We start from the raw sequence: 25,122 nt of genomic DNA on the forward strand, positions 1-25,122 counted from the left end.
TGCCATATCGCCTGGAATCACATACTACGCATCGCCACCTAGTGGACGCATTATTGTGAGACATGATAGAATATTTGCAAAATTGGAGAAATATGGGAGTAATTCACCCACACATATTATCAAACTGCAGGTGGCATCACAGTATATATGACATAGCTGTCATATTGCCTGGAATCCCCTCTACAACACATCGCCACCTAGTGGACGCATTATTATGAATTATGATGGAATATTTGCAAAATTGAATTAATTCTGTTGGGAGAAATATGGGTGTAATTCACACACATTATCGAACTGCAGTAGGCATGACAGTATTTGACCTAGCTGCCATAAATCACCTACAACACATCGCCACCTAGTGGACACATTATTGTGAACCATGATAGAATATTTGCAGAATTTAATTAATTTTGTTGAAGTATGGGAGTAATTCACACGTATTATCTAACTGCAGGTGGCATCACAGCATCTATCACATAGCTGCCATATTGCCTGGAATCACCTGCAACACCACCACCTAGTGGACGCATTATTGTGAAACATGAGGAAATTGCAAAATTTGAGAAATATGGGAGTAATTCACACACACATTATCAAACTGCAGACTGCATCACAGTATCTATGACATAGCTGCTATATTGCCTGGAATCCCCTCTACAACACATCGCCACCCAGCGGACGCATTATTGTGAACCACGATAGAATATTTGAATGAATGAATGAATTAATTCTGTTGGGAGAAATATGGGAGTAATTCACACACATTATCGAACTGCAGGCGGCATCACAGTATTTGACATATCTGCCATAAATCACCTACAACACATCGCCACCTAGTGGACGCATTATTGTGAACCATGATGAAATATTTGCAAAATTGAAATCTGCTGGAGAAATATGGGAGTAATTCACACACATTATCAAACTACAGGCGGCATCACAGCATTTATGACATAGCTGCCATATTGCCTGGAATTTACTCTACAACACATCGCCACCTAGTGGACGCATTATTGTGAACCATGATGAAATATTTGCAAAATTGAAATCTGCTGGAGAAATATGGGAGTAATTCACACACATTATCAAACTACAGGCGGCATCACAGCATTTATGACATAGCTGCCATATTGCCTGGAATTCACTCTACAACACATCGCCACCTAGTGGACGCATTATTGTGAACCATGATGGAATATTTGCAAAATTGAATTAATTCTGTTCCAGAAATATGGGAGTAATTCACATTTATTATGTAACTACAGACAGTATCACAGTATTTATCACATAGCTGCCATATTGCCTGGAATCGCCTACAACACATCACCACCTAGTGGACACATTAACATGAACCATGATGGAATATTTGCAAAATTGAATTAATTCTGTTCCAGAAATATGGGAGTAAGTCACACACTTTACCAAATTGCAGGCGGCATGACAGTATTTGACCTAGATGCCATAAATCACCTACAACACATCGCCACCTAGTGGACGCATTATTATGAAACGTGATGTAATATTTGCAGAATTTAATTTAATATATATATATATATATATATATATATATATATATATATTAAATTCTGCAAATATTCCATCAATGTTCATAATAATGCGTCCACTAGGTGGCGATGTGTTGTAGGCGATTTATGGCAGCTATGTCATAAATACTGTGATGCCACCTGCAGTTCGAAAATGTATGAGAATTATTAATTTTATATATATATATATATATATATATATATATTTTATAATGAATAATTCTCATACATTTTCGAACTGCAGGTGGTATCACAGTATTTATGACATAGCTGCCATAAATCGCCTACAACACATCGCCACCTAGTGGACGCATTATTATGAAACGTGATGTAATATTTGCAGAATTTAATTTAATATATATATATATATATATATATATATATATATTAAATTCTGCAAATATTCCATCAATGTTCATAATAATGCATCCACTAGGTGGCGATGTGTTGTAGGCGATTTATGGCAGCTATGTCATAAATACTGTGATACCACCTGCAGTTCGAAAATGTATGAGAATTATTCATTATAAAATATATATATATATATATATATATATATATATATATATATATATATATATATATATATATATATATATATATATATATATATATATATATATATATATATATATATATATAAAATTAATAATTCTCATACATTTTCGAACTGCAGGTGGCATCACAGTATTTATGACATAGCTGCCATAAATCGCCTACAACACATCGCCACCTAGTGGACGCATTATTATGAACATTGATGGAATATTTGCAGAATTGATTCTGTTGCAGGATAGAAATATATTGGAGAAGTTGTATTTAGCAGCAGGAAAACAAATGTCAATTCTATTTTCTAGCCTTGCGAAGCTGTAAATATAGATCAATATAACATGGGCACGGGTGCGTTATACGAGCACTAAAGTCCAAAATACCAGGTGGAGGGGAGAGCGGGGGGGGGGGGGGGGTGCGCCCTCGCTTTACGTCACCAGAAGTCTATCAGTTGTTGTACAGAAGTGATGGAGGTGGTGGCTTCTTCCGTGGCAGCAGGGTGGCCGGCGAGAGTCAGGACACCGGGCAGCAGCAGCCGTCTCTGTGCTTGGTGAGGAGGGAGATGCGGGAGAACGTTTTCCCACACCCTGGGCACCGGTACCGCTTCACTTCCGAATGTGTCTGCAGGTGAGCCCGCAGGTTGGAGCGATCCGCAAATCCGCGGCCGCAGTGATAGCACGAAAACGGCTTCTCCCCTGCGGAAAGTAGAAAATGCAGAACATAAAACACATGGAAGTCATAATAATAACAATAAAAGTGACAGGAGGGGTAAAAGTTGCAAAATTGTGCACATAAATATATGAAAACAATTTTGTGATATTGCTGCTCGGATATATCTGGCAGTCTCAAATGGTATAAAAGTCTGAATGTGTTCCTCCTTTGAACACCATATTGCTTTCCTGCAGCCACCACTAGAGGGAGCTCACAGCTCGCTGTGTTATGGTGTATACGGCTCCCTCTAGTGGTGACTGCAAGCAGATAGAATACTACATTTTTGTGCAAATTTCATGGTCACATAAGAATCTTTAAACCCTTGGGTTTTCCTTAAATTCCAATTATATGCTATTCATAACTACTAAATCTGGGGAAGCCTAACCATTGTAAGCCCTATCAATCACCAGATCGTCCTTTGGAGGGGTTGTTGCACAGGGACACTGCTGCTCGGCTATATCCGGGAGTCTCAAAAAGTATAAAAGTCTGAATGTGTTCCTCCTTTGGACACCATATTGCTTTCCTGCAGCCACCACTAGAGGGAGCTTGCTGTGCTATGGTGTACACGGCTCCCTCTAGTGGTGACTTCAGGCAGATAGGATACTACATTTATGTATAAATACATTTCATGGTCACATTAGAATATGTGAACCCTTAAAGGGTTTTTCCAAATTTGCAATTGTATCCTATCCATAACTGCTACATCTAGGGGAAACCTAACCCCTGTGAGCACTACCAATCGCAAGAATGTCATTTAGGGGTGGTGGTTGCACAGGTACACTGATACTCTTCTATATCCAGCAGTCCCAAAAAGTATAAACGTCTCAATGTGTTCCTCCTTCGAACACCATATTGCTTTCCTGCAGCCACCACTAGAGGGAGCTCGCTGTGTTATGGTGTACATGGCTCCCTCTAGTGGTGGCTGCAGGCAGAATAATACATTTATGTATAAATACATTTCATGGTCATATAAGACTCTGTGAACCTTTTTTAAAGGGTTTTTCCAAAATTCCAATTATATCCTATCCATAACTACTAAATCTGGGGGGAACAACACTACCAATCATCGGAACATCATTTGGATTGGTGGTGGCACAGGTACGCTGCTGCTTGGCTATATCCAGCAGTCCCAAAAAGTATAAAGGTCTGAATGTGTTCCTCCTTCGGACACTATTGCTTTCCTGCAGCCACCACTAGAGGGAGCCCACAGCTCGCTGTGTTATGGTGTACACGGCTCCCTCTAGTGGTGGCTGCAGGCAAATAGAATACTACATTTATGTATAAATACATTTCATGGTCATAAAAGACCCTGTGAACCCTTAAAGGATTTTTCCAAAATTCTAATCATATCCTATTCATAACTACTAAATCAGGGATACCTAACCACGGTGTGCCCTACGAATCACCAGAACGTTATTTGGAGGGTTGGTTGCACAGGTACGCTGCTGCTCGGCTATATACAGCAGTCCCAAAAGTATAAAAGTCTCAATGTGTTCCTCCTTCGAACACCATATTGCTTTCCACCACTAGAGGGAGCCCACAGCTTGCTGTGTTATGTTGTGCACGGCTCCCTCTAGTGGTGACTGCAGGCAGATAGAATAATACATTTATGTATAAATACATTTCATGGTCATCTAACACTCTGTGAACCTTTTTAAAGGGTTTTTCCAAAATTCCAATTATATCCTATCCATAACTACTAAATCTGGGGGAAGCCTAACCCCCTGTGAACCCTACCAATCATCGGAAGTTGTGTTATGCTGTGCACGGCTCCCTCTAGTGGTGGCTGCAGGCAGAATACTACATCTATATATAAATACATTTCATGGTCATATAAGACTCTGTGAACCTTTAAAGGTTTTTTCCAAAATTCCAGTTATATCCTATCCATAACTACTAAATCTGGGGGGAACCTAACCCCCTGTGAACCCTACCAATCATCGGAACCTCATTTGGTGGGGTGGTTGCACAGGTACGCTGCTGCTTGGCTATTTCTGGCAGTCCCAAAAAGTATGAAAGTCTGAATGTGTTCCTCCTTCGAACACCATATTGCTTTTCTGCAGCCACCACTAGAGGGAGCTCACAGCTCGCTGTGTTATGGTGTACACAGCTCCCTCTAGTGGTTGCTGCAGGCAAATAGAATACTACATTTATGTGCAAATAAATTTTATGGTCACATAAGAATCTTTAAACCCTTGGGTTTTCCCAAAATTACAATTATATCCTATCCATATAAACAGTGGATAACTTGCTGGTAGCTGAGGGTATGACCGCTGGAACCCGTAATGGAGCAGAGGTGCGCCTGCTCAATTTATTGATAGGGTATGACTTGCGATTTCGGGAAAACCCCTTTAAGATAGTAGTCGTCCCTTCCTTTTTTTACCTGTATGTGTCCTAATATGTCCTTGTAGAAGCCAGGGTCTGGAGAAGGCTTTGCCACATATCCGGCATGCACAGGGCAACGTGTGAGTCCGGATGTGCATCTTTAGGGCACCCAGGCTACCATAGGACTTGGAACAATGGGGGCAACTGAAATACCGGCAGTTCCTAATTTTGCTCCCGGGATATAGTCCGTCTGGTTTTGGAAAGTCTGGAACATAAGGCGATTCTTCCTGTGAGGCGGCGTTGCATGAGGCTTTATTCCCGGGCGCGGAGCCTCCTCCGTCGGACGTTCTGCCCCTCAGAGGCGTGTTCAGGTTGTTCATATTGTCTTTCAGAGGTAATCCATTGGGTAAAATTAGCAAAGCGTCGCTCCTCCTAATTTCCAGGGGGTTGAGCAACGTCTTATTACCGTGATCTCCTCCTTGTCCTCTTTCCTCTTGGATCTGTGATGGGGCAGCGTCTCGTGTTTGACGCTGATCCGCGATTTCTTGTCTCGGGGGAGAGGGGTCCTGGTTCTGAAAGAGCGCCGGCACCGGTCCTGCACCAGAAACACGAAACATGATAACACCATGGAAAACGCTCGGGCTATACACCAACTGGTCAAAAAATGCAGTATGGCACCGTTGTATAGTGGCGCAACGCAAGGTGCGGCAACAAGGCGGAAGCCGGAACTAGATGGAATTAACAGATATATAGGGACAATAAAAGGAGTTTTCTGTTTCCACAATTTTATTTTTTTAAACAATCTGTGCTTTACTCACCCTCCCCGGGTCCACAGCTGAGTTTCTGCCGCTTCTCCCAGTGTCTGTTATCCGCAGCACTGACATCATGTCTCCAGCACTGCAGCCAGTTACTGAGCTTTCATGCCATCATTGTGGGGCTCACTGATTGTCTGCAGCGCTGTAGACGCGACATCAGTGCTGCAGACAAAAACAGAGACTTGTAATATATAAATATAACATGTGCTTGCATATATTTAAAGGGACACTCCAGAAAAAGGTATAACTAGTGCTTGCATATATTTAAAGGGACACCCCAGAAAAAGGTATAACTAGTGCTTGCATATACCTTTTTCTGGAGCGTCCCTTTAAATATATGCAAGAACTAGTTATACCTTTTTCTGGAGCGTCCCTTTAAATATATGCAAGCACATGTTATACCTATTTCTGGAGCGTCCCTTTAAATATAACATGTGCTTGCATATATTTAAAGGGACACTTCAGAAAAAGGTATAACTAGTGCTTGCATATATTTAAAGGGACACCCCAGAAAAAGGTATAACTAGTGCTTGCATATACCTTTTTTCTGGAGCGTCCCTTTAAATATATGCAAGCACATGTTATACCTATTTCTGGAGCGTCCCTTTAAATATAACATGTGCTTGCATATATTTAAAGGGACACTTCAGAAAAAGGTATAACTAGTGCTTGCATATATTTAAAGGGACACCCCAGAAAAAGGTATAACTAGTGCTTGCATATACCTTTTTCTGGAGCGTCCCTTTAAATATATGCAAGAACTAGTTATACCTTTTTCTGGAGCGTCCCTTTAAATATATGCAAGCACATGTTATACCTATTTCTGGAGCGTCCCTTTAAATATAACATGTGCTTGCATATATTTAAAGGGACACTTCAGAAAAAGGTATAACTAGTGCTTGCATATATTTAAAGGGACACCCCAGAAAAAGGTATAACTAGTGCTTGCATATACCTTTTTCTGGAGCGTCCCTTTAAATATATGCAAGAACTAGTCATACCTTTTTCTGGAGCGTCCCTTTAAATATAACATGTGCTTGCATATATTTAAAGGGACACTCCAGAAAAAGGTATAACTAGTGCTTGCATATATTTAAAGGGACACCCCAGAAAAAGGTATAACTAGTGCTTGCATATATTTAAAGAATTTAAAGAGACACTATAGAAAAAGGTATAACTAGTGCTTGTATATATTTAAAGGAAGACTCCAGAAAAAGGTATAACATGTGCTTGCATATATTTAAAGGGACACTCCAGATATATGTATAACTGATACTTGCATATATTTAAAGGGATGCTCCAGAAAAAGGTATAACTAGTGATGGCATGACCATCAAACCTCACACTAGGCATAATACATTTCTCGGAGTGCCCCTTTAAGAAGAAAAAAAACGTGTCATATCTTACTGTGATCTGATCTCACTATTTAAGACATTGATATGTCAAAGGGGGTATCCAGGAATAATAAAAAAACCATGGCTGCCTTCTTTCATAAAACAGCACCACTCTTGTTAACAGGTTGTGTGTGGTATTGCAGCTTGACACCATTCACATTAATTGAGCTGTGCTATATCTCCCACGGCCTTCTCCTGTACTCGGGGGTCTGACAACTTTCCATCAGGTGAATATGAAGTAATGGAAACTGTTGCAAGATCCCCCCGCTATTATTATTGTACCATCAGAAGAACAGGCTGATTCTTTCTCATCCCCCATGCTTTACCCTGCAGCTCTCCAACTATATAAAGATATACTGACTTTGAGTCAGATCACTGTGTATATGGGAACTCTACATTGATACTATTGACGTAAAAATGGCCTCATCTAGCAAATCGTTAGTATCAAAAGTGTAGGGAGGACGGGTCGGGAAGCAGAATCGCATGGGTCAGCAACCTGCAGCTGTTGTGTAACTACAATTTCCAGCAACCCCGGCTAGTTGGCTGTCAGGACATGCTGGGACTTGTTGTTGACATCTGGTAAAGAGAAGGATGGAATCTCGGATCTTATACCTTTTGAAATGGCAATGACTAATTATTGCAATTTCCTATAGTTACGGTACGAAGTTCAGCTCTGGAGCACAAAATTCTGCTCTTAACAAGCGCCCAAAACTGAAATCTGCGTTTGATTATATTTTCTGAGTGAAGAATGAGCATTTTGTACCCTGGAATAAAGCTGTTCTTCATCCACTTTTTTTTTGGGAAGGGGGGGGTCTGTTCCAAAAAACTGACTAATCCGCTGCTATACAGAAGCTCAAAATCAGAAGGGGAAAAATCTAGAGATTGAATTTGAGCCTGAGCTGCTGCAGAACCTCCCAGTGTCATAGAGACTGTGGAGAGAATTACCAGTCTTTCATATACGGGTACAATTAATACCCCTCCGTGGCATAAATCCCACCCGCGTCATCTAGGAGAATATTGCAGGTGCATGTGGTATCTGGTCACGGCGCAGTCACACGTCCCCCCGGCTGCACCTGCTCCTCCGTCCCCAGTAATGGGAATTAATTCCAATAAGAAATCCCAGCACAAAAGCATTTCTGAGGGGCGAGAATTCACAGGGGTCGCCCACTAACAAGATATCTGGTGTTTACTGTCCGCCATACCCCGGACACCACCTGTCCCCGCTCCACGTCGTCATCATCTACCCTTGGAATTTTTCCCTAAAAATTTCCAATATTTTTTTTAAAGTATATTTTATACATTTGGGACCAATTTTTTTGTGAATGTAGTTTCCCTTTATTGAACTGGGGAATGTAAAATATTGCAAAAAAAAAAATAAAAAAATATATAAATTTCGTTTTTCTTGCATTTGCAACGTATCCGTTGTTTTCTTACCGGATCTGTTCCAAATGGACAATAAATAGCAATCCGTTAACGGATCCGTTCTCCGTAGACTCCCATGGTAAAGAACTCCGGATCTGCCAGACATCTGTTATTTAACAACGGACAAAAAAATGTGTTTGCAGAACGTTTTTTGCCAACGGATCTCTTGAGGATCCGTTCTAATGGATGATTACCGGACATGTGATCTTGGCCTTTAAAGGGATTTTACAAAAGTTAACCAATAGTAGGAAATGTTCTATAAACAAACAAACAATGTACCTGTTGAATGGCCACCATTCCGTCCATCAATTACGTAACCAATTACTATCCTAAGTGGTCACGTAGCGAACATACATGAGGATATGCGGCACATGATCGCTGCAGGAACCACAAGGAATTTTAGAACATTTTTCACTCTTGGACAAATTTTGTAAAATCTGAGAAAACGCCTTAAGTGTCCAGAGGGCATGGTCAATAGAAATCCAAAAAAAGTCATAAATTCATTGATGATGTGCACAGGTTTGTTTTTCTGCACTAAACGGCGGAGAAGTCCCTGGTGGACCTGTAGGCAGAGAAGTCCCTGGTGGACCTGTAGGCAGAGAAGTCCCTGGTGGACCTATCTAGGCGGAGAAGACGCTGGTGGACCTATCTAGGCGGAGAAGACGCTGGTGGAGCTATCTAGGCGGAGAAGACGCTGGTGGAGCTATCTAGGCGGAGAAGACGCTGGTGGAGCTATCTAGGCGGAGAAGACGCTGGTGGAGCTATCTAGGCGGAGAAGACGCTGGTGGAGCTATCTAGGCGGAGAAGACGCTGGTGGAGCTATCTAGGCGGAGAAGACGCTGGTGGAGCTATCTAGGCGGAGAAGACGCTGGTGGACCTATTTAGGCGGAGAAGACGCTGGTGAGCCTATCTAGGCGGAGAAGACGCCGGTGGACCTATCTAGGCGGAGAAGACGCCGGTGGACCTATCTAGGCGGAGAAGACGCCGGTGGGCCTATCTAGGCGGAGAAGACGCCGGTGGGCCTATCTAGGCGGAGAAGACGCCGGTGGGCCTATCTAGGCGGAGAAGACGCCGGTGGGCCTATCTAGGCGGAGAAGAAGCCGGTGGGCCTATCTAGGCGGAGAAGACGCCGGTGGGCCTATCTAGGCGGAGAAGACGCCGGTGGGCCTATCTAGGCGGAGAAGACGCCGGTGGGCCTATCTAGGCGGAGAAGACGCCGGTGGGCCTATCTAGGCGGAGAAGACGCCGGTGGGCCTATCTAGGCGGAGAAGACGCCGGTGGGCCTATCTAGGCGGAGAAGACGCCGGTGGGCCTATCTAGGCGGAGAAGACGCCGGTGGGCCTATCTAGGCGGAGAAGACGCCGGTGGGCCTATCTAGGCGGAGAAGACGCCGGTGGGCCTATCTAGGCGGAGAAGACGCCGGTGGGCCTATCTAGGCGGAGAAGACGCCGGTGGGCCTATCTAGGCGGAGAAGACGCCGGTGGGCCTATCTAGGCGGAGAAGACGCCGGTGGGCCTATCTAGGCGGAGAAGACGCCGGTGGGCCTATCTAGGCGGAGAAGACGCCGGTGGGCCTATCTAGGCGGAGAAGACGCCGGTGGGCCTATCTAGGCGGAGAAGACGCCGGTGGGCCTATCTAGGCGGAGAAGACGCCGGTGGGCCTATCTAGGCGGAGAAGACGCCGGTGGGCCTATCTAGGCGGAGAAGACGCCGGTGGGCCTATCTAGGCGGAGAAGACGCCGGTGGGCCTATCTAGGCGGAGAAGACGCCGGTGGGCCTATCTAGGCGGAGAAGACGCCGGTGGGCCTATCTAGGCGGAGAAGACGCCGGTGGGCCTATCTAGGCGGAGAAGACGCCGGTGGGCCTATCTAGGCGGAGAAGACGCCGGTGGGCCTATCTAGGCGGAGAAGACGCCGGTGGGCCTATCTAGGCGGAGAAGACGCCGGTGGGCCTATCTAGGCGGAGAAGACCCTGGTGGACCTATTGAGGTTGCACAAGATCGATCGTCCTACGGAGCATTCATCCATCAAGTTGGGATTGAGTCTAAAGCCATTTAAAAAAAAAACTATCAAAACTATCGCACTAGGTGGAATAAGAGATCTCAAAGGCATGCTTAGCAATCTACCATCCCAAATTCTGATACATTTGGTGCAATTTTAAGAAACTTGTGTTTTTGACTTCCTGATAGATTTTCCTCCAATATCCGCAAGATCAATGTGGGAAAAGGAAAAATTGACAATGCGTAAACTTCCTATTTTGGGGGAGATTTCTAGTCGAAAGCCATGAATTTTACTAACCTAATGATCACCCTCTAAACATTCCATATAATAATAGGAGAAAGGGACGCTAATAATTAGGGGTTAGCACCTTTATTAGGGAGCAGGGGGAAAAATATCTGTAAGCTTTAATTATCCGTAAGTAGCAATGCAGAAATGAAGTGGATTTAATATGATAAAATAAATATAAAGTAACAGTGTATATTTAGAAATAGATATTCTATAAATACAAAGTAACTATTTTATATAAAGTGTGTGCAGATATAGACATAGAGGAATACGGCCGCAGTACAATACTGTATATATTTATAAATATAGATATCCTACAAATACAAAGTAATTACAGTTCATAAGAGAGAGAAATCCTCTTCCCATAGAAGATATAGGTAGTGAAGCGACATTACACAGGTGCGCCCCTTACCTGCCTGCGCCTCCAGCAGTTGTCCATAGTTGGGGATCCTGTAGCTGCAGGGCTTCTTTACCAGGAAAGACCTGGGCATCCTCTGCCACTGTCCCCTAGCTCAGGACAGTCACTATCCGGGGAGACATTCTCTGGATACATTACCCTGTGGCCTCCAGCACGGCCAATAGAGAGCGGAGACAAGTGCAGGGGGCGAGGTGGGAGGAGGGTCCGTCCTGTGCGTCCAGCTGCAGCAGGTGCTTATAGAAAATTTCCTGGCAGAGCGCAGCCGAGAGGGGTGGGGGGCACGCGCTGAGCCTCCGCGGGGGGCCGCGTCATGCACTAGTAATGGATTTTATCATATAGAATGTGGACCAACATATTTATTTATTTAGGCTACATGCGCACGCTGCTTTTTTTCCTGCTTTTTTGCTGCTTTTTTGGCTGCAGTTTTGTCAGCTGAACTTTCTGACATCTGACTTCCCAGCAAAGTCTATGAGAAGTCAGATTTGTCATGCGCACATTGCAGTTTATTTGTCAGCGTTTTTTTTGTCAAAAGTTTGTGACAAAAAAAATGCAGCATGTTCATTCTTCCTGCGTTTTTGTCAACATTTGTCACCCATTGAAATCAATGAGGGCATCAAAGACGCAGGAAAAATGCATGCTAATCAAGTGGTGCATTTTACCTGCCTTTTACCTGCGTTTTTGGTACCAAAAACGCAGGTGATTTGTCAGGAAGTGAGGTCAGGCAAGTGGTCCCCTCCCGTCCTCCACGTGTTCCCCGAAGTACCGCTGTCCCCAGGGGAGATGATGTGGAGGACGGGGACTATCAGCAGCGGCGGCAGCGAGAGGGAAAAATCAATGTTTTCAGCTGCCAACGTCCATCCCCCTCTCGCCGCCGCTGATAGTCCCGTCCTCCACGTGTTCCCCGAAGTACCGCTGTCCCCAGCATGCACGCACAGGGGAGATGATGGACCCCTCTCACTGCCACCGCCGCCGCTGATAGTCCTGTCCTCCATGCTCCTGTCAGCTCCACGCAGTAGCGCGATCAGCTGAGCTGTCACTGAGGTTACTCGCGGCCACTGCTGGATGCAGCGGTGGCCGCGGGTAACCTCAGTGACAGCTCAGCTGATCGCGCGGCTGTCTTCATTTGCTGCATGGAGGTGACCGGAGCGGCGGTGTCTGCTGCTTCTCCGGTCACCTCCATGCAGCAGAGCTGGATGCGGCGCTGGACCATCCTGGATTACGCCGGACATGGAGGGCTTTGTCGGGATTAATAAATTGGTAATGAGGGAATGTGTTTGTGTTTTTTATTTCTAATAAAGGAGTTTTTCGGGCTATGGGCTGCCAATAACTCCTTATTACCCCGATTTGCCAACGCACCAAAAAAGCAGCAAAAACGCACCAAAAAAGCACCTACATTTTTTGTGACGTTTCCAGGCTCTCTCTGACAAGGTGCAGTTTTGGCTGCAGTTTGTGAACACGAAAAAGAAGCAGCGTGCGCATGTAGCCTTATATTATCATATAGAATGTGGCCCAACATATTTATTTATTTAGATTATTTATTTATATTATCATATAGAATGTGGCCCAACATATTTATTTATTTAGGTTATCATATAGAATGTGGCCCAACATATTTATTTATTTATTTAGATTATCATATAGAATGTGGCCCAACATATTTATTTATTTAGATTATCATATAGAATGTGGCCCAACATATTTATTTATTTAGATTATTTATTTATATTATCCTATAGAATGTGGCCCAACATATTTATTTATTTAGATTATTTATATTATCATATAGAATGTGGCCCAACATATTTATTTATTTAGATTATTTATTTATATTATCATATAGAATGTGGCCCAACATATTTATTTATTTAGATTATTTATTTATATTATCATATAGAATGTGGCCCAACATATTTATTTATTTAGATTATCATATAGAATGTGGCCCAACATATTTATTTATTTAGGTTATCATATAGAATGTGGCCCAACATATTTATTTATTTAGATTATCATATAGAATGTGGCCCAACATATTTATTTATTTAGATTATCATATAGAATGTGGCCCAACATATTTATTTATTTAGATTATTTATTTATATTATCATATAGAATGTGGCCCAACATATTTATTTATTTAGATTATTTATTTATATTATCCTATAGAATGTGGCCCAACATATTTATTTATTTAGATTATTTATATTATCATATAGAATGTGGCCCAACATATTTATTTATTTAGATTATTTATTTATATTATCATATAGAATGTGGCCCAACATATTTATTTATTTAGATTATTTATATTATCATATAGAATGTGGCCCAACATATTTATTTATTTAGATTATTTATTTATATTATCATATAGAATGTGGCCCAACATATTTATTTATTTAGATTATTTATTTAGATTATCATATAGAATGTGGCCCAACATATTTATTTATTTATATTATCCTATAGAATGTGGCCCAACATATTTATTTATTTAGATTATTTATATTATCATATAGAATGTGGCCCAACATATTTATTTATTTAGATTATCATATAGAATGTGGCCCAACATATTTATTTATTTAGATTATCATATAGAATGTGGCCCAACATATTTATTTATTTAGATTATCATATAGAATGTGGCCCAACATATTTATTTATTTATATTATCATATAGAATGTGGCCCAACATATTTATTTATTTAGATTATTTATTTATATTATCCTATAGAATGTGGCCCAACATATTTATTTATTTAGATTATTTATTTATATTATCCTATAGAATGTGGCCCAACATATTTATTTATTTAGATTATTTATATTATCCTATAGAATGTGGCCCAACATATTTATTTATTTAGATTATTTATTTATATTATCATATAGAATGTGGCCCAACATTCTATTTATGTATACAGTTAGGTCCAGAAATCTTTGGACAGTGACACAATTTTGGCGAGTTGGGCTCTGCATGCCACCACATTGGATTTGAAATGAAACCTCTACAACAGAATTCAAGTGCAGATTGTAACGTTTAATTTGAAGGTTTGAACAAAAATATCTGATAGAAATTGTAGGAATTGTCACATTTCTTTACAAACACTCCACATTTTAGGAGGTCAAAAGTAATTGGACAAATAAACCAAACCCAAACAAAATATTTTTATTTTCAATATTTTGTTGCGAATCCTTTGGAGGCAATCACTGCCTTAAGTCTGGAACCCATGGACATCACCAAACGCTGGGTTTCCTCCTTCTTAATGCTTTGCCAGGCCTTTACAGCCGCAGCCTTCAGGTCTTGCTTGTTTGTGGGTCTTTCCGTCTTAAAGCTGGTGTCACACTAAACGACAGCGACAACGACGTCGCTGTTACGTCACCATTTTCGGTGACGTAACAGCGACCTTGTAAGTCGCTGTTATGATCGCTGCTTAGCTGTCAAACACAGCAGAAGCAGCGATCATAAGGTCGCTGTGCTACATGTTCAGAGAGCAGGGAGCCGCGCTTAGCGCTGGCTCCTTGCTCTCCTGCAGCACACATCGGGTTAATTAACCCGATGTGTGCTGCAGCTACATGTCACAGTTCAGAGAGCAGGGAGCCGCGCTTAGCGCTGGCTCCTTGCTCTCCTGCAGCACACATCGGGTTAATTAACCCGATGTGTGCTGCAGCTACATGTCACAGTTCAGAGAGCAGGGAGCCGCGCTTAGCGCTGGCTCCTTGCTCTCCTGCAGCACACATCGGGTTAATTAACCCGATGTGTGCTGCAGCTACATGTCACAGTGCAGAGAGCAGGGAGCCGCGCGCACTGCTTAGCGCTGGCTCCTTGCTCTCCTTGCTACAGTATACATCGGGTTAATTACCCGATGCGTACTGCAGCCACATGTCACAGTGCAGGAGCCGGCGCTGGCAGCAAGAGCGGAGGCTGGTAACCAGCGTAAACATCGGGTAACTAGGGAAAGGTCTTCCCTTGGTTACCCGATGTTTACGCTGGTTACAGCTTACCGCAGCTGCCAGTGCCGGCTCCTGATCGCTTCATTTCGTCGCTCTCTCGCTGTCACACACAGCGATGTGTGTGTCACAGCGGGAGAGTGACGACCAAAAAATGAAGCTGGACATTCAGCAACGACCGGCGACCTCACAGCAGGGGCCAGGTCGTTGCTGGATGTCACACACAGCGACAGCGACGGGACGTCGCTGCAACGTCACAGAAAATGGTGACGTAGCAGCGACGTCGTTGTCGTCGTCGTTATGTGTGACACCAGCTTAAGTCTGGATTTGAGCAAGTGAAATGCATGCTCAATTGGGTTAAGATCTGGTGATTGACTTGGCCATTGCAGAATGTTCCACTTTTTTGCACTCATGAACTCCTGGGTAGCTTTGGCTGTATGCTTGGGGTCATTGTCCATCTGTACTATGAAGCGCCGTCTGATCAACTTTGCGGCATTTGGCTGAATCTGGGCTGAAAGTATATCCCGGTACACTTCAGAATTCATCCGGCTACTCTTGTCTGCTGTTATGTCATCAATAAACACAAGTGACCCAGTGCCATTGAAAGCCATGCATGCCCATGCCATCACGTTGCCTCCACCATGTTTTACAGAGGATGTGGTGTGCCTTGGATCATGTGCCGTTCCCTTTCTTCTCCAAACCTTTTTCTTCCCATCATTCTGGTACAGGTTGATCTTTGTCTCATCTGTCCATAGAATACTTTTCCAGAACTGAGCTGGCTTCATGAGGTGTTTTTCAGCAAATTTAACTCTGGCCTGTCTATTTTTGGAATTGATGAATGGTTTGCATCTAGATGTGAACCCTTTGTATTTACTTTCATGGAGTCTTCTCTTTACTGTTGACTTAGAGACAGATACACCTACTTCACTGAGAGTGTTCTGGACTTCAGTTGATGTTGTGAACGGGTTCTTCTTCACCAAAGAAAGTATGCGGCGATCATCCACCACTGTTGTCATCCGTGGACGCCCAGGCCTTTTTGAGTTCCCAAGCTCACCAGTCAATTCCTTTTTTCTCAGAATGTACCCGACTGTTGATTTTGCTACTCCAAGCACGTCTGCTATCTCTCTGATGGATTTTTTCTTATTTTTCAGCCTCAGAATGTTCTGCTTCACCTCAATTGAGAATTCCTTAGACCGCATGTTGTCTGGTCACAGCAACAGCTTCCAAATGCAAAACCACACACCTGTAATCAACCCCAGACCGTTTAACTACTTCATTGATTACAGGTTAACGAGGGAGACGCCTTCAGAGTTAATTGCAGCCCTTAGAGTCCCTTGTCCAATTACTTTTGGTCCCTTGAAAAAGAGGAAGCTATGCATTACAGAGCTATGATTCCTAAACCCTTTCTCCGATTTGGATGTGAAAACTCTCATATTGCAGCTGGGAGTGTGCACTTTCAGCCCATATTATATATAGAATTGTATTTCTGAACATGTTTTTGTAAACAGCTAAAATAACAAAACTTGTGTCACTGTCCAAATATTTCTGGCCCTGACTGTATATTTACAGTATTTGTTTATATCAATATCATATATAATGTGGTCCAACATTATATTTATTTATATTTGTTGATATTTTACAAATTTCAGGTGAAATCAATGCAATAGTGTAAATCTGGACTGGAGACAGTAAGTTTTTTTTTTTTTTTTGGTTTATTTTTTTGGGGGGGATTTTTTTTTTCATTGGTTTTATTCAAATACATGCTAAGAAAAGGCTGTCTTTTATAATCCCAGCAAAAACGACGAGATTTCAGAAATCTCCTGCACAAATAGACTTGCTTTTTTTTTGTCCTGCCCAAAATGCAAAACTGCTGCGTTTTTTAAAAAAAAAAAACCAGCATGTAAATTCTTTCAGCGTTTTTACTGCTTTTTTTCACCATTAAAAGCAATGGGAAAGTGTAAAAACACAGCTGCTTTTTTCCACCATTGAAATTAATGGGAAAGTGCAAAAACACAGCAATGTTTTTGTTGCTTTTTTTTTCCACCATTGAAAGCAATGGGAAAGTGCAAAAACACAGCTGCTTTTTTCCACCATTGAAATTAATGGGAAAGTGCAAAAACACAGCAATGTTTTTGTTGCTTTTTTTTCCACCATTGAAAGCAATGGGAAAGTGCAAAAACACAGCTGCTTTTTTCCACCATTGAAATTAATGGGAAAGTGCAAAGACACAGCAATGTTTTTGTTGCTTTTTTTTCACCATTGAAAGCAATGGGAAAGTGCAAAAACACAGCTGCTTTTTTCCACCATTGAAATTAATGGGAAAGTGCAAAGACACAGCAATGTTTTTGCTTTTTTCCACCATTGAAAGCAATGGGAAAGTGCAAAAACACAGCTGCTTTTTCCACCATTGAAATTAATGGGAAAGTGCAAAGACACAGCAATGTTTTTGCTTTTTTCCACCATTGAAAGCAATGGGAAAGTGCAAAGACACAGCTTCTAATGTTCCACCATTGAAAGCAATGGGAAAGTGCAAAGACACAGCTTCTAATTTTCCACCATTGAAATCAATGGGAAAGTGCAAAAATACAGCTTCGTTTTTTGCTGCTTTTTTGGTGAATTTAACTTTATTGAAACATGTATTGCAGACAAATGACAAACCAAAAGTGCAGCTTTATTTTTTTTTTATTGCCAAGAGATCAAGTTTTGCTGCAGGAAAAACACAATGTGTGAACATAGCCTAAGACTATGTTCATGTTTTGATTTTATTTTTGTGTGTGTGTGGGGGGGGGTTTCTTCATGAGTTTTAAGCAAAGTAAGACTATGTGCACATGTTGCCTTTTTTTCTTACAGATTTTAATCAATACTGGAAGGAAAAATGTATCCTAGCAAAGTCTATGAGAATCCTGACTTGCTGTGCGCATGTTTCTTCTTTTTTCCTTGCAGATTTTGGTGCTGAAAAAAGCAGCGTGTCAATTGTTTCAGTGTTTTTTTGCAGTGTTTTGCCTATCTCAAGAGAGAAGAAAAAGCATGAAAAAACGCGCTTTTTTCCAGCAGCTTTTTTTCCCGCCAAGAGATGCAGGTTTATGTGCAGAAAAAAATCTGTTCCGTGGGCACATACCCTAAAAGCTGCTTTTTACAGTCCCAGCAAATGTGATGAGATTCCAGAAATCTCATGCGCACGCTTTTTTTTCCGCCAGAAATGGAAAACTGCTGCGTTTTTGAAAGAAGCAGCCTGTCAATTCTTGCAGTTTTTGACGTTTTTTTTGCGCATCATTGAAAGCAATGAGAGAGTGCAAAAAAAGCTGCAAAAAAAGCAACTGCTCTGCTTTTGTGGTTGATGACACCAAAAATGCAGCAACCGCCCCCCCCCAAAAAAAAAGACAAGAAAAAAGCAGCAAAACCTGCTTTTTGGAAGCTGCTTTTTTTTTTTTTTTTTTTTTTTTTTTACTGTCAAGAGAACAGATTTTTGCTGCTGTGAAAATGTATCGTGAACATAGCCTCATACCCCAAATTCTGCTCATTTACCCCTCCTGTTCCCCTTTTCTTGCAGAGGTTTGGTATCTTACGAATGAGAAGTTTTGCAATTTTTGCAAGTCCTATAGAAAAGCATAGGCGGGGGGAGCCATGAAAGACACACGACCCAGAATAGCAAAAATACATGGAAATATTTTACACATTGAGGGTTTTATTAAGGTGTAACTAACCCCCAATATCCCCTGACTAATGGGAGTTGTAGTTTCGCAACAGCTGGAGTGCCTAGTGTAAAAAAGAAATATAAAACTCATGGACTTTACAGTAACATCTGGAATGTCAAAAATAAACCCGCCAGAGTGTGTGACTCTATCTAGAAGGATTTCTTCAATACTTGGTAATTTGCCTCTTAAAGGGATTGTCCATAAACAACTTTTTTCACTCTCCGGATGCTGATTTAAAGGGGCATGCACTGAAAATACCAAGATCTCGGAGAATCATTCCCATTGTTGTACAGGTCTGCTAATTTAAAGGACGGCCTTGGCAGACATATTGTGAAGGTGTGTGATAAGAGGCTGTTTGGAGGAGGCTTTGATCCTATACTGAAGTGTTTAATGAGCCGGTGCACAAGGTCCCGGTCACACTGGTTCCTTTCTCTCCGCTGTGTGCTGCAGGTAACACTTGAAGATATGGAACGTTTACCTAACCCTTAAGGCTGCACCTAGGTGAGATTGTCACAGGACTGCCAGATACCTCCGAGCAGGCGAGGAATGCAGACACGTCCATGTCATTATCAGCCCCACAATCCAGAGGATCTTCAGTGTTTGCCTTCACCTTACTCACTCCATGTAAATATTAACAGGTGCCCAATTGCGTCGGCCGTGGGGGTGGGAAGCGAAGATCAGGTGACGTCAGCGTGGAGTATTTTTGCTTTGCTCAGGTCTCCTTCGAATTGTGTAAAACCAAAATCCAGAACTTAGTAAACAGTCATGGTAGAAAATCTCCAAATCAAGGACATTAAAGCCTCTAAAATTTGAAAACAGCTTTGCAAATCATGACTACTATTTTGTGCATATCTATGTTTCCATGGCGACAGACTACAAACAAACCTGTGTGTGTAGTCTGGTCCTCCCCCCTTTCGCTCTCTTTTGCTATGCTGCTGTATGGATGGGACTAAAGCTATATTCATACAATTTTTTTTTTCTAGCCGCCAAAGACATTTTTGGCAGTATAATCATCGTACGTGCATACAGTGCTTTTCAAGTATTCATACCCCGTGAACTTTTCCATGTTACACCCAAACGTAAATGTATTTTATTGGGATTTTATATGATACCAATACTAAGTAGCAAATATTTGTGAAGTGTAAAGTAAATGATACATGGTAGGATATTATTTGTATTCAGCCCTCCGAGTCAACACTTTGTAGAACACCTTTTGCTGCAAATACTGATGAACTTCTTTTGGGGATTTCTCTGTATTTTATTGGGATTTTATGTGATATATCAACACAAAGTAATACATATTTGTAAATTGTAAAGGAAAAGATACATGGTTGTATAATATTATTTGTATTCAGCCCCCCCCCCCCCCCGAGTTAATACTTTGTAGCACACCTTTTGCTGCAAATACTGCTGCAACTCTTTGGGGGGAGTTCTCTGTATTTTATGTCATAAAGCAACACTAAGTAGCACGTATTTGTAAAGTGTAAAGGAAATGATACATGGTTTTAGAATATATATAGTATTCAGCCCCCCTGAGTCAATACTTTGTAGCACACCTTTTGCTCTAAATACTGCTGCAATTCTTTTAAGGATTTCTCTGTATTTTATTGGGATTTTATGTGATATATCAACACTAAGTAATAAGAAGGGAATTTTGTTTACTTACCGTAAATTCCTTTTCTTCTAGCTCCAATTGGGAGACCCAGACAATTGGGTGTATAGCTATTGCCTCTGGAGGCCACACAAAGTATTACACTTAAAAGTGTAAGGCCCCTCCCCTTCTGGCTATACACCCCCAGTGGGATCACTGGCTCACCAGTTTTAGTGCCAAAGCAAGAAGGAGGAAAGCCAATAACTGGTTTAAAGACCAATTCAATCCGAGGAAACATCGGAGAACTGAACCATACCACATGAACAACATGTGTACCCGAAAAAACAGAAAAACCCCGAGAAAACAGGGCGGGTGCTGGGTCTCCCAATTGGAGCTAGAAGAAAAGGAATTTACGGTAAGTAAACAAAATTCCCTTCTTCTTTGTCGCTCCATTGGGAGACCCAGACAATTGGGATGTCCAAAAGCAATCCCTGGGTGGGTAAAAGAATACCTCATGATAGGGCCGTCAAACGGCCCTCTCCTACAGGTGGCCAACCGCCGCCTGAATGACTTATCTACCTAGGCTGGCGTCTGCCGAAGCGTAGGTATGCATCTGATAATGCTTGGTAAAAGTAAGTAGACTCGACCAGGTGGGTGCCTGACACACCTGCTGAGCCGTAGCCTGGTGCCGTAATGCCCAGGATGCACCCACGGCTCTGGTAGAATGGGCCTTCGGCCTTGAGAGAACCAGAAGCCCAGTAGAACTGTAGGTTTCAAGAATTGGTTCCTCGAGCCCCCGAGCAAGGGTGGATCTGGAAGTTTGCGACTGTTTACGCCGACCAGCGACAAGGACAAAGAGTGCATCCGGGTGGCGCAGGAGCGCCATGCGGGAAGTAGAACCTGAGTGCTCTCACCAGAACCAACAGATGCAAATCTTTCTGAAATTGATGGACTGGACGAGGACACAAAGAAGGTGAGGTGATATCCTGATTGATATGAAAATGGGATACCACCTTAGGGAGAAATTCCGGAACCGGACGCAGAACTACCCTGTCCTGGTGAAGGACCAGGAAGGGAGTTTGTATGAGAGCGTTGCTAGCTCGGAAACTGTCCTAAGAGACGAGACCGTTACTAGAAGGCCACTTCCCGTGAAAAACGGGAAGGGAGACATCCTTCAAAGGCTCGAAAGGCGGCATCTGGAGAGCAATTAGAACCTTGTTCAGATCTCAGGGCTCTAACGGCCGCTTGTACGGAGTGCTGAGAAGACAAACTCCCCGTAGGAACGTGCGTACCTGAGGAAGTCGTCGTTTCTGAAAAAATACAGATAGCGCTGAGACTTGTCCCTAAAGGGAACTGAGCGACAACCCATTTTCCTACGTAGATTGCAGGAAGGAAGGAAACATAGACGATGCAACCGGCCAGGGAGAAACACCCTGCGCCGAGCACCGAGATAAGAACATCTTCCACGTCCTGTGGTCAATCTTGGCGGACGTTGGTATGCTAGCCTGTCTCATGGTGGCAACCACGTCCTGAGGTAATCCTGACGACACTAGGTTCCAGGACTCAATGCCACACCATCCGGTTGAGGCCGTAGAATTCAAATGGAAGAATGGCCCTTGAGACAGCCAGTCTGATTGGTCTGGTAGTGCCCCCGGTTAGCCTACCGTGAGGCACCACAGAACCGAGTACCACAACATCCTCGGCCAATTTGTAGCGACGAGGATGGCGCGGCCGCAGTCGGTCTTGATCTAGCGCAGTACTCTGGGCAACAATGCCAGAGGTGGCACCTAAGGTAGCTGGAACTGCGACCAATGCTGAACTAAGGCGTTTGCCGCCAGAGCTCGATGATTGTGAAACCGTGCCATGAAGCTGGCACATTGTTGTTGTGCCGTGACGCCATTAGATCGACGTCCGGCCTCTGTCAGCGGCGCCAGATCTCCTGAAACCCGTCCGGGTGAGGAGACCATACTCTTTCGGCCACACCTCAGCGACTTAGGAAGTCAGCTTCCTAGTTTCCACACTTGGGATGTGAATTGTGGATATGGTGGATGCCGTGTCTTCCACCCACATCAGAACCTGCCGGACTTCCTGGAAGGCTTGCCGGTTGCGCGTTCTTCCTTGGTGGTTGATGTATGCCACCGCTGTGGAGCTGTCCGACTGAAGTCGGATATGCTTGCTTTCCAGCCGCTGTTGGAAGGATTGTAGGGCAAGATACACTGCTCTGTGTTCAAGAACATTGATCTGAAGAGTGGACTCTTGCTGAGTCCACGTACCCTGAGCGCTGTAGTGGAGAAAAACTGCTCCCCACCCTGATAGACTCGCGTCTGTCGTAACTATCGCCCAGGACGGGGATAGGAAGGACCTTCTTTTTGACCAAGAGGTGAGAAGAAGCCACCACCGTAGAGATTCCTTGGCCGCCTGAGAAAGAACGACGACTCTGTTGAGGGACGTCGACTCCTCGTCCCATTGGCGGAGAATGTCCCATTGTAGTGGACGCAGTAAAACTGCGCGAAAGGAACTGCCTCCATTGCTACCATCTTACGTAGGAAGTGCATGAGGCGTCTCAATGTGTGCGACTGGTTCTTAAAGAAGAGCTTGCAGCCCGTAGTGAATGCTGTTTGTCTAGCGGCAGCTTCACTATCGCTGAGAGAGTAAGAAACTCTATGCCTAGATATGTTATCGATAGGGTCGGGGTCGGATCTGACTTTAAAAAGTTGATGATCCACCCAAAACTCTAGAGAGTCTCCAGCGCAACGTTCGGGCAGTGTTGGCATGTTTCCTAAGAGAGTGCCTTGACAAGTAGATCGTCTAAATACGGGACCACAGAGTGACCCTGAGAGTGCAGGACTGTGACTACTGCTGCCCTGACCTTGGCGAAGACCAGTTGGACTGTCGCTAGCCGGAAGGTAGAGCTACGAACAGAGGGTGTTCGTCTCCTATAACGAAGCGTAGAAACGCTAGTGCTCTGGATCAATCGGCACGTGTGGATAAGCATCCTTGATGCCTAATGATGCTAGGAAATATCCTTGGGACCTTGAGGCGATGACATGGCGGAGGGATTCCATCCGGAACCGCCTGGTGTCCACGAGCTTGCTGAGCATTTTTAGATCCAGAACGGGACGGAACGGCCCGTTGTTATAGGTACCGCAAAGAATTTGGGGTAAAAACCGTGACCTTGTTCCTGAAGAGGAACGGGGGTCATCACTCTTTCTGCCTATAGAGTGCACCCTGTTTGCAGAAGAGCAGCGGCCCGGCCGGGAGGTGGAGAAATTCTGAAGAATCGAGTTGGAGGACGAGAAGTGAGCTCTATCCTGTACCCGTGAGACAGAATGTCTCACACTCAATGGTCATTGACCTATGGCAGCTAAATATCGCCAAGGCGGGAGAGCCTGCTACCGACCGAGGCCGCAAGTCATGAGGAAGCCGCCTTGGAAGCGGGTTTTCAGACTGTCGCTTTTTTGGGCGAGACTGAGCCCGCTAAGAATCTTAGCTCCTCTGATCCTTTTGAGTCCACATTGGACGAGGAAAAATGGGACCTGCCCGAGCCTCGAAAAGGCCGAAAACCCCGACTGCCTCTTGCTCTGTTGGGGTTTGTTGTGTCCGGGCTGAGGAAAGGATGAATCCTTACCCCTGGACTGTTTGATGGTTACATCCAACGCTCACCAAACAGTCGGTCAGCAGAAAAAGGCAACTGGTTAGGCAACCTTTTTTGGAAGCAGAATCTGCCTTCCATTCACTTAACGAGCAGACCAGGCTCTGCTTAAAAACACGGAGTAGCGGAGGCTACCGCCGCACGGTTCGCAGAGTCCAGGACAACCTGAATCGCGTAAGAAACAAATGCAGACATTTGAGAGGTTAAGGATGCCACCTGCGGCACAGATGTACGTGTAACCGTGTCAATCTGTGTAAGACAAGCTGAAATAGCTTGGAGTGCCCCAAGGGAGAGAATGCCGGAGCCAACGGTGCGCCGACAGCCTCATAGATGGCTTTCGACCAGAGATCCATCTGTCTGTCAGTGGCATCTTTGAGTTTGCAGTTCCATCTCCCACTGCAACTATGGATCTAGCTACAAGCCTGGAGATTGGAGGATGCCGCTCGGGACATTGGGTCCAGTCCTTGACCAAGTCAGGGGACAGGGATAACGTGTATCCTAAGCCGTTTGGAGAAGCGCATATCTGGATAAGCGTGGTGTTCCTGGACTGCCTCTCTGAAGGCAGAGTGGTCCAGAAAAATACGTGAAGCTGACTCCTCCACTGGAGGAGCTGTGAGAAATAACCCACATTCTATAGATGGACGCTATAAGATTATTTACTATGGCGTCACAATCAGGTGTATCCAGATTGAGAGCGGTCTCAGGATCAGAATCCTGAGCCGCTACTTCCGCCTCATTACACAGCGAGTCTTTCTGTTAGGACCCTGA

General features: G+C 43.5%; 1 protein-coding gene across 1 annotated transcript; it reads right to left on the reverse strand.

Annotated features, from left to right (window-relative positions):
- Window positions 1-2,289: 2,289 nt before the first annotated feature.
- Window positions 2,290-11,573, reverse strand: SNAI3 (snail family transcriptional repressor 3). Its single transcript, XM_075326995.1, has 3 exons — window positions 11,457-11,573; window positions 5,188-5,724; window positions 2,290-2,788 (listed from the first exon to the last, which is right to left on the reverse strand). The coding sequence occupies exons 1-3, from the start codon at window positions 11,533-11,535 to the stop codon at window positions 2,607-2,609; spliced, it is 798 nt and encodes a 265-aa protein (XP_075183110.1). The 5' UTR covers window positions 11,536-11,573; the 3' UTR covers window positions 2,290-2,606.
- Between the last annotated feature and the right edge of the window lie 13,549 nt (window positions 11,574-25,122).

This window comes from Anomaloglossus baeobatrachus, chromosome 10, assembly GCF_048569485.1.
Source record: "Anomaloglossus baeobatrachus isolate aAnoBae1 chromosome 10, aAnoBae1.hap1, whole genome shotgun sequence".
Taxonomy (NCBI): Eukaryota; Metazoa; Chordata; class Amphibia; order Anura; family Aromobatidae; genus Anomaloglossus; species Anomaloglossus baeobatrachus.

Coding starts and splice junctions, on each gene's coding strand:
- SNAI3 (XM_075326995.1), bottom strand. CDS start 11,535: ATGCCCAGGTCTTTCCTGGTAAAGAAGCCCTGCAGCTACAGGATCCCC. Junction 5,725..11,456: donor ACTGCTGGAGGCGCAGGCAG/GTAAGGGGCGCA, acceptor TTTCTGGTGCAG/GACCGGTGCCGGCGCTCTTT. Junction 2,789..5,187: donor ACATATTAGGACACATACAG/GTAAAAAAAGGA, acceptor TACTTTCCGCAG/GGGAGAAGCCGTTTTCGTGC.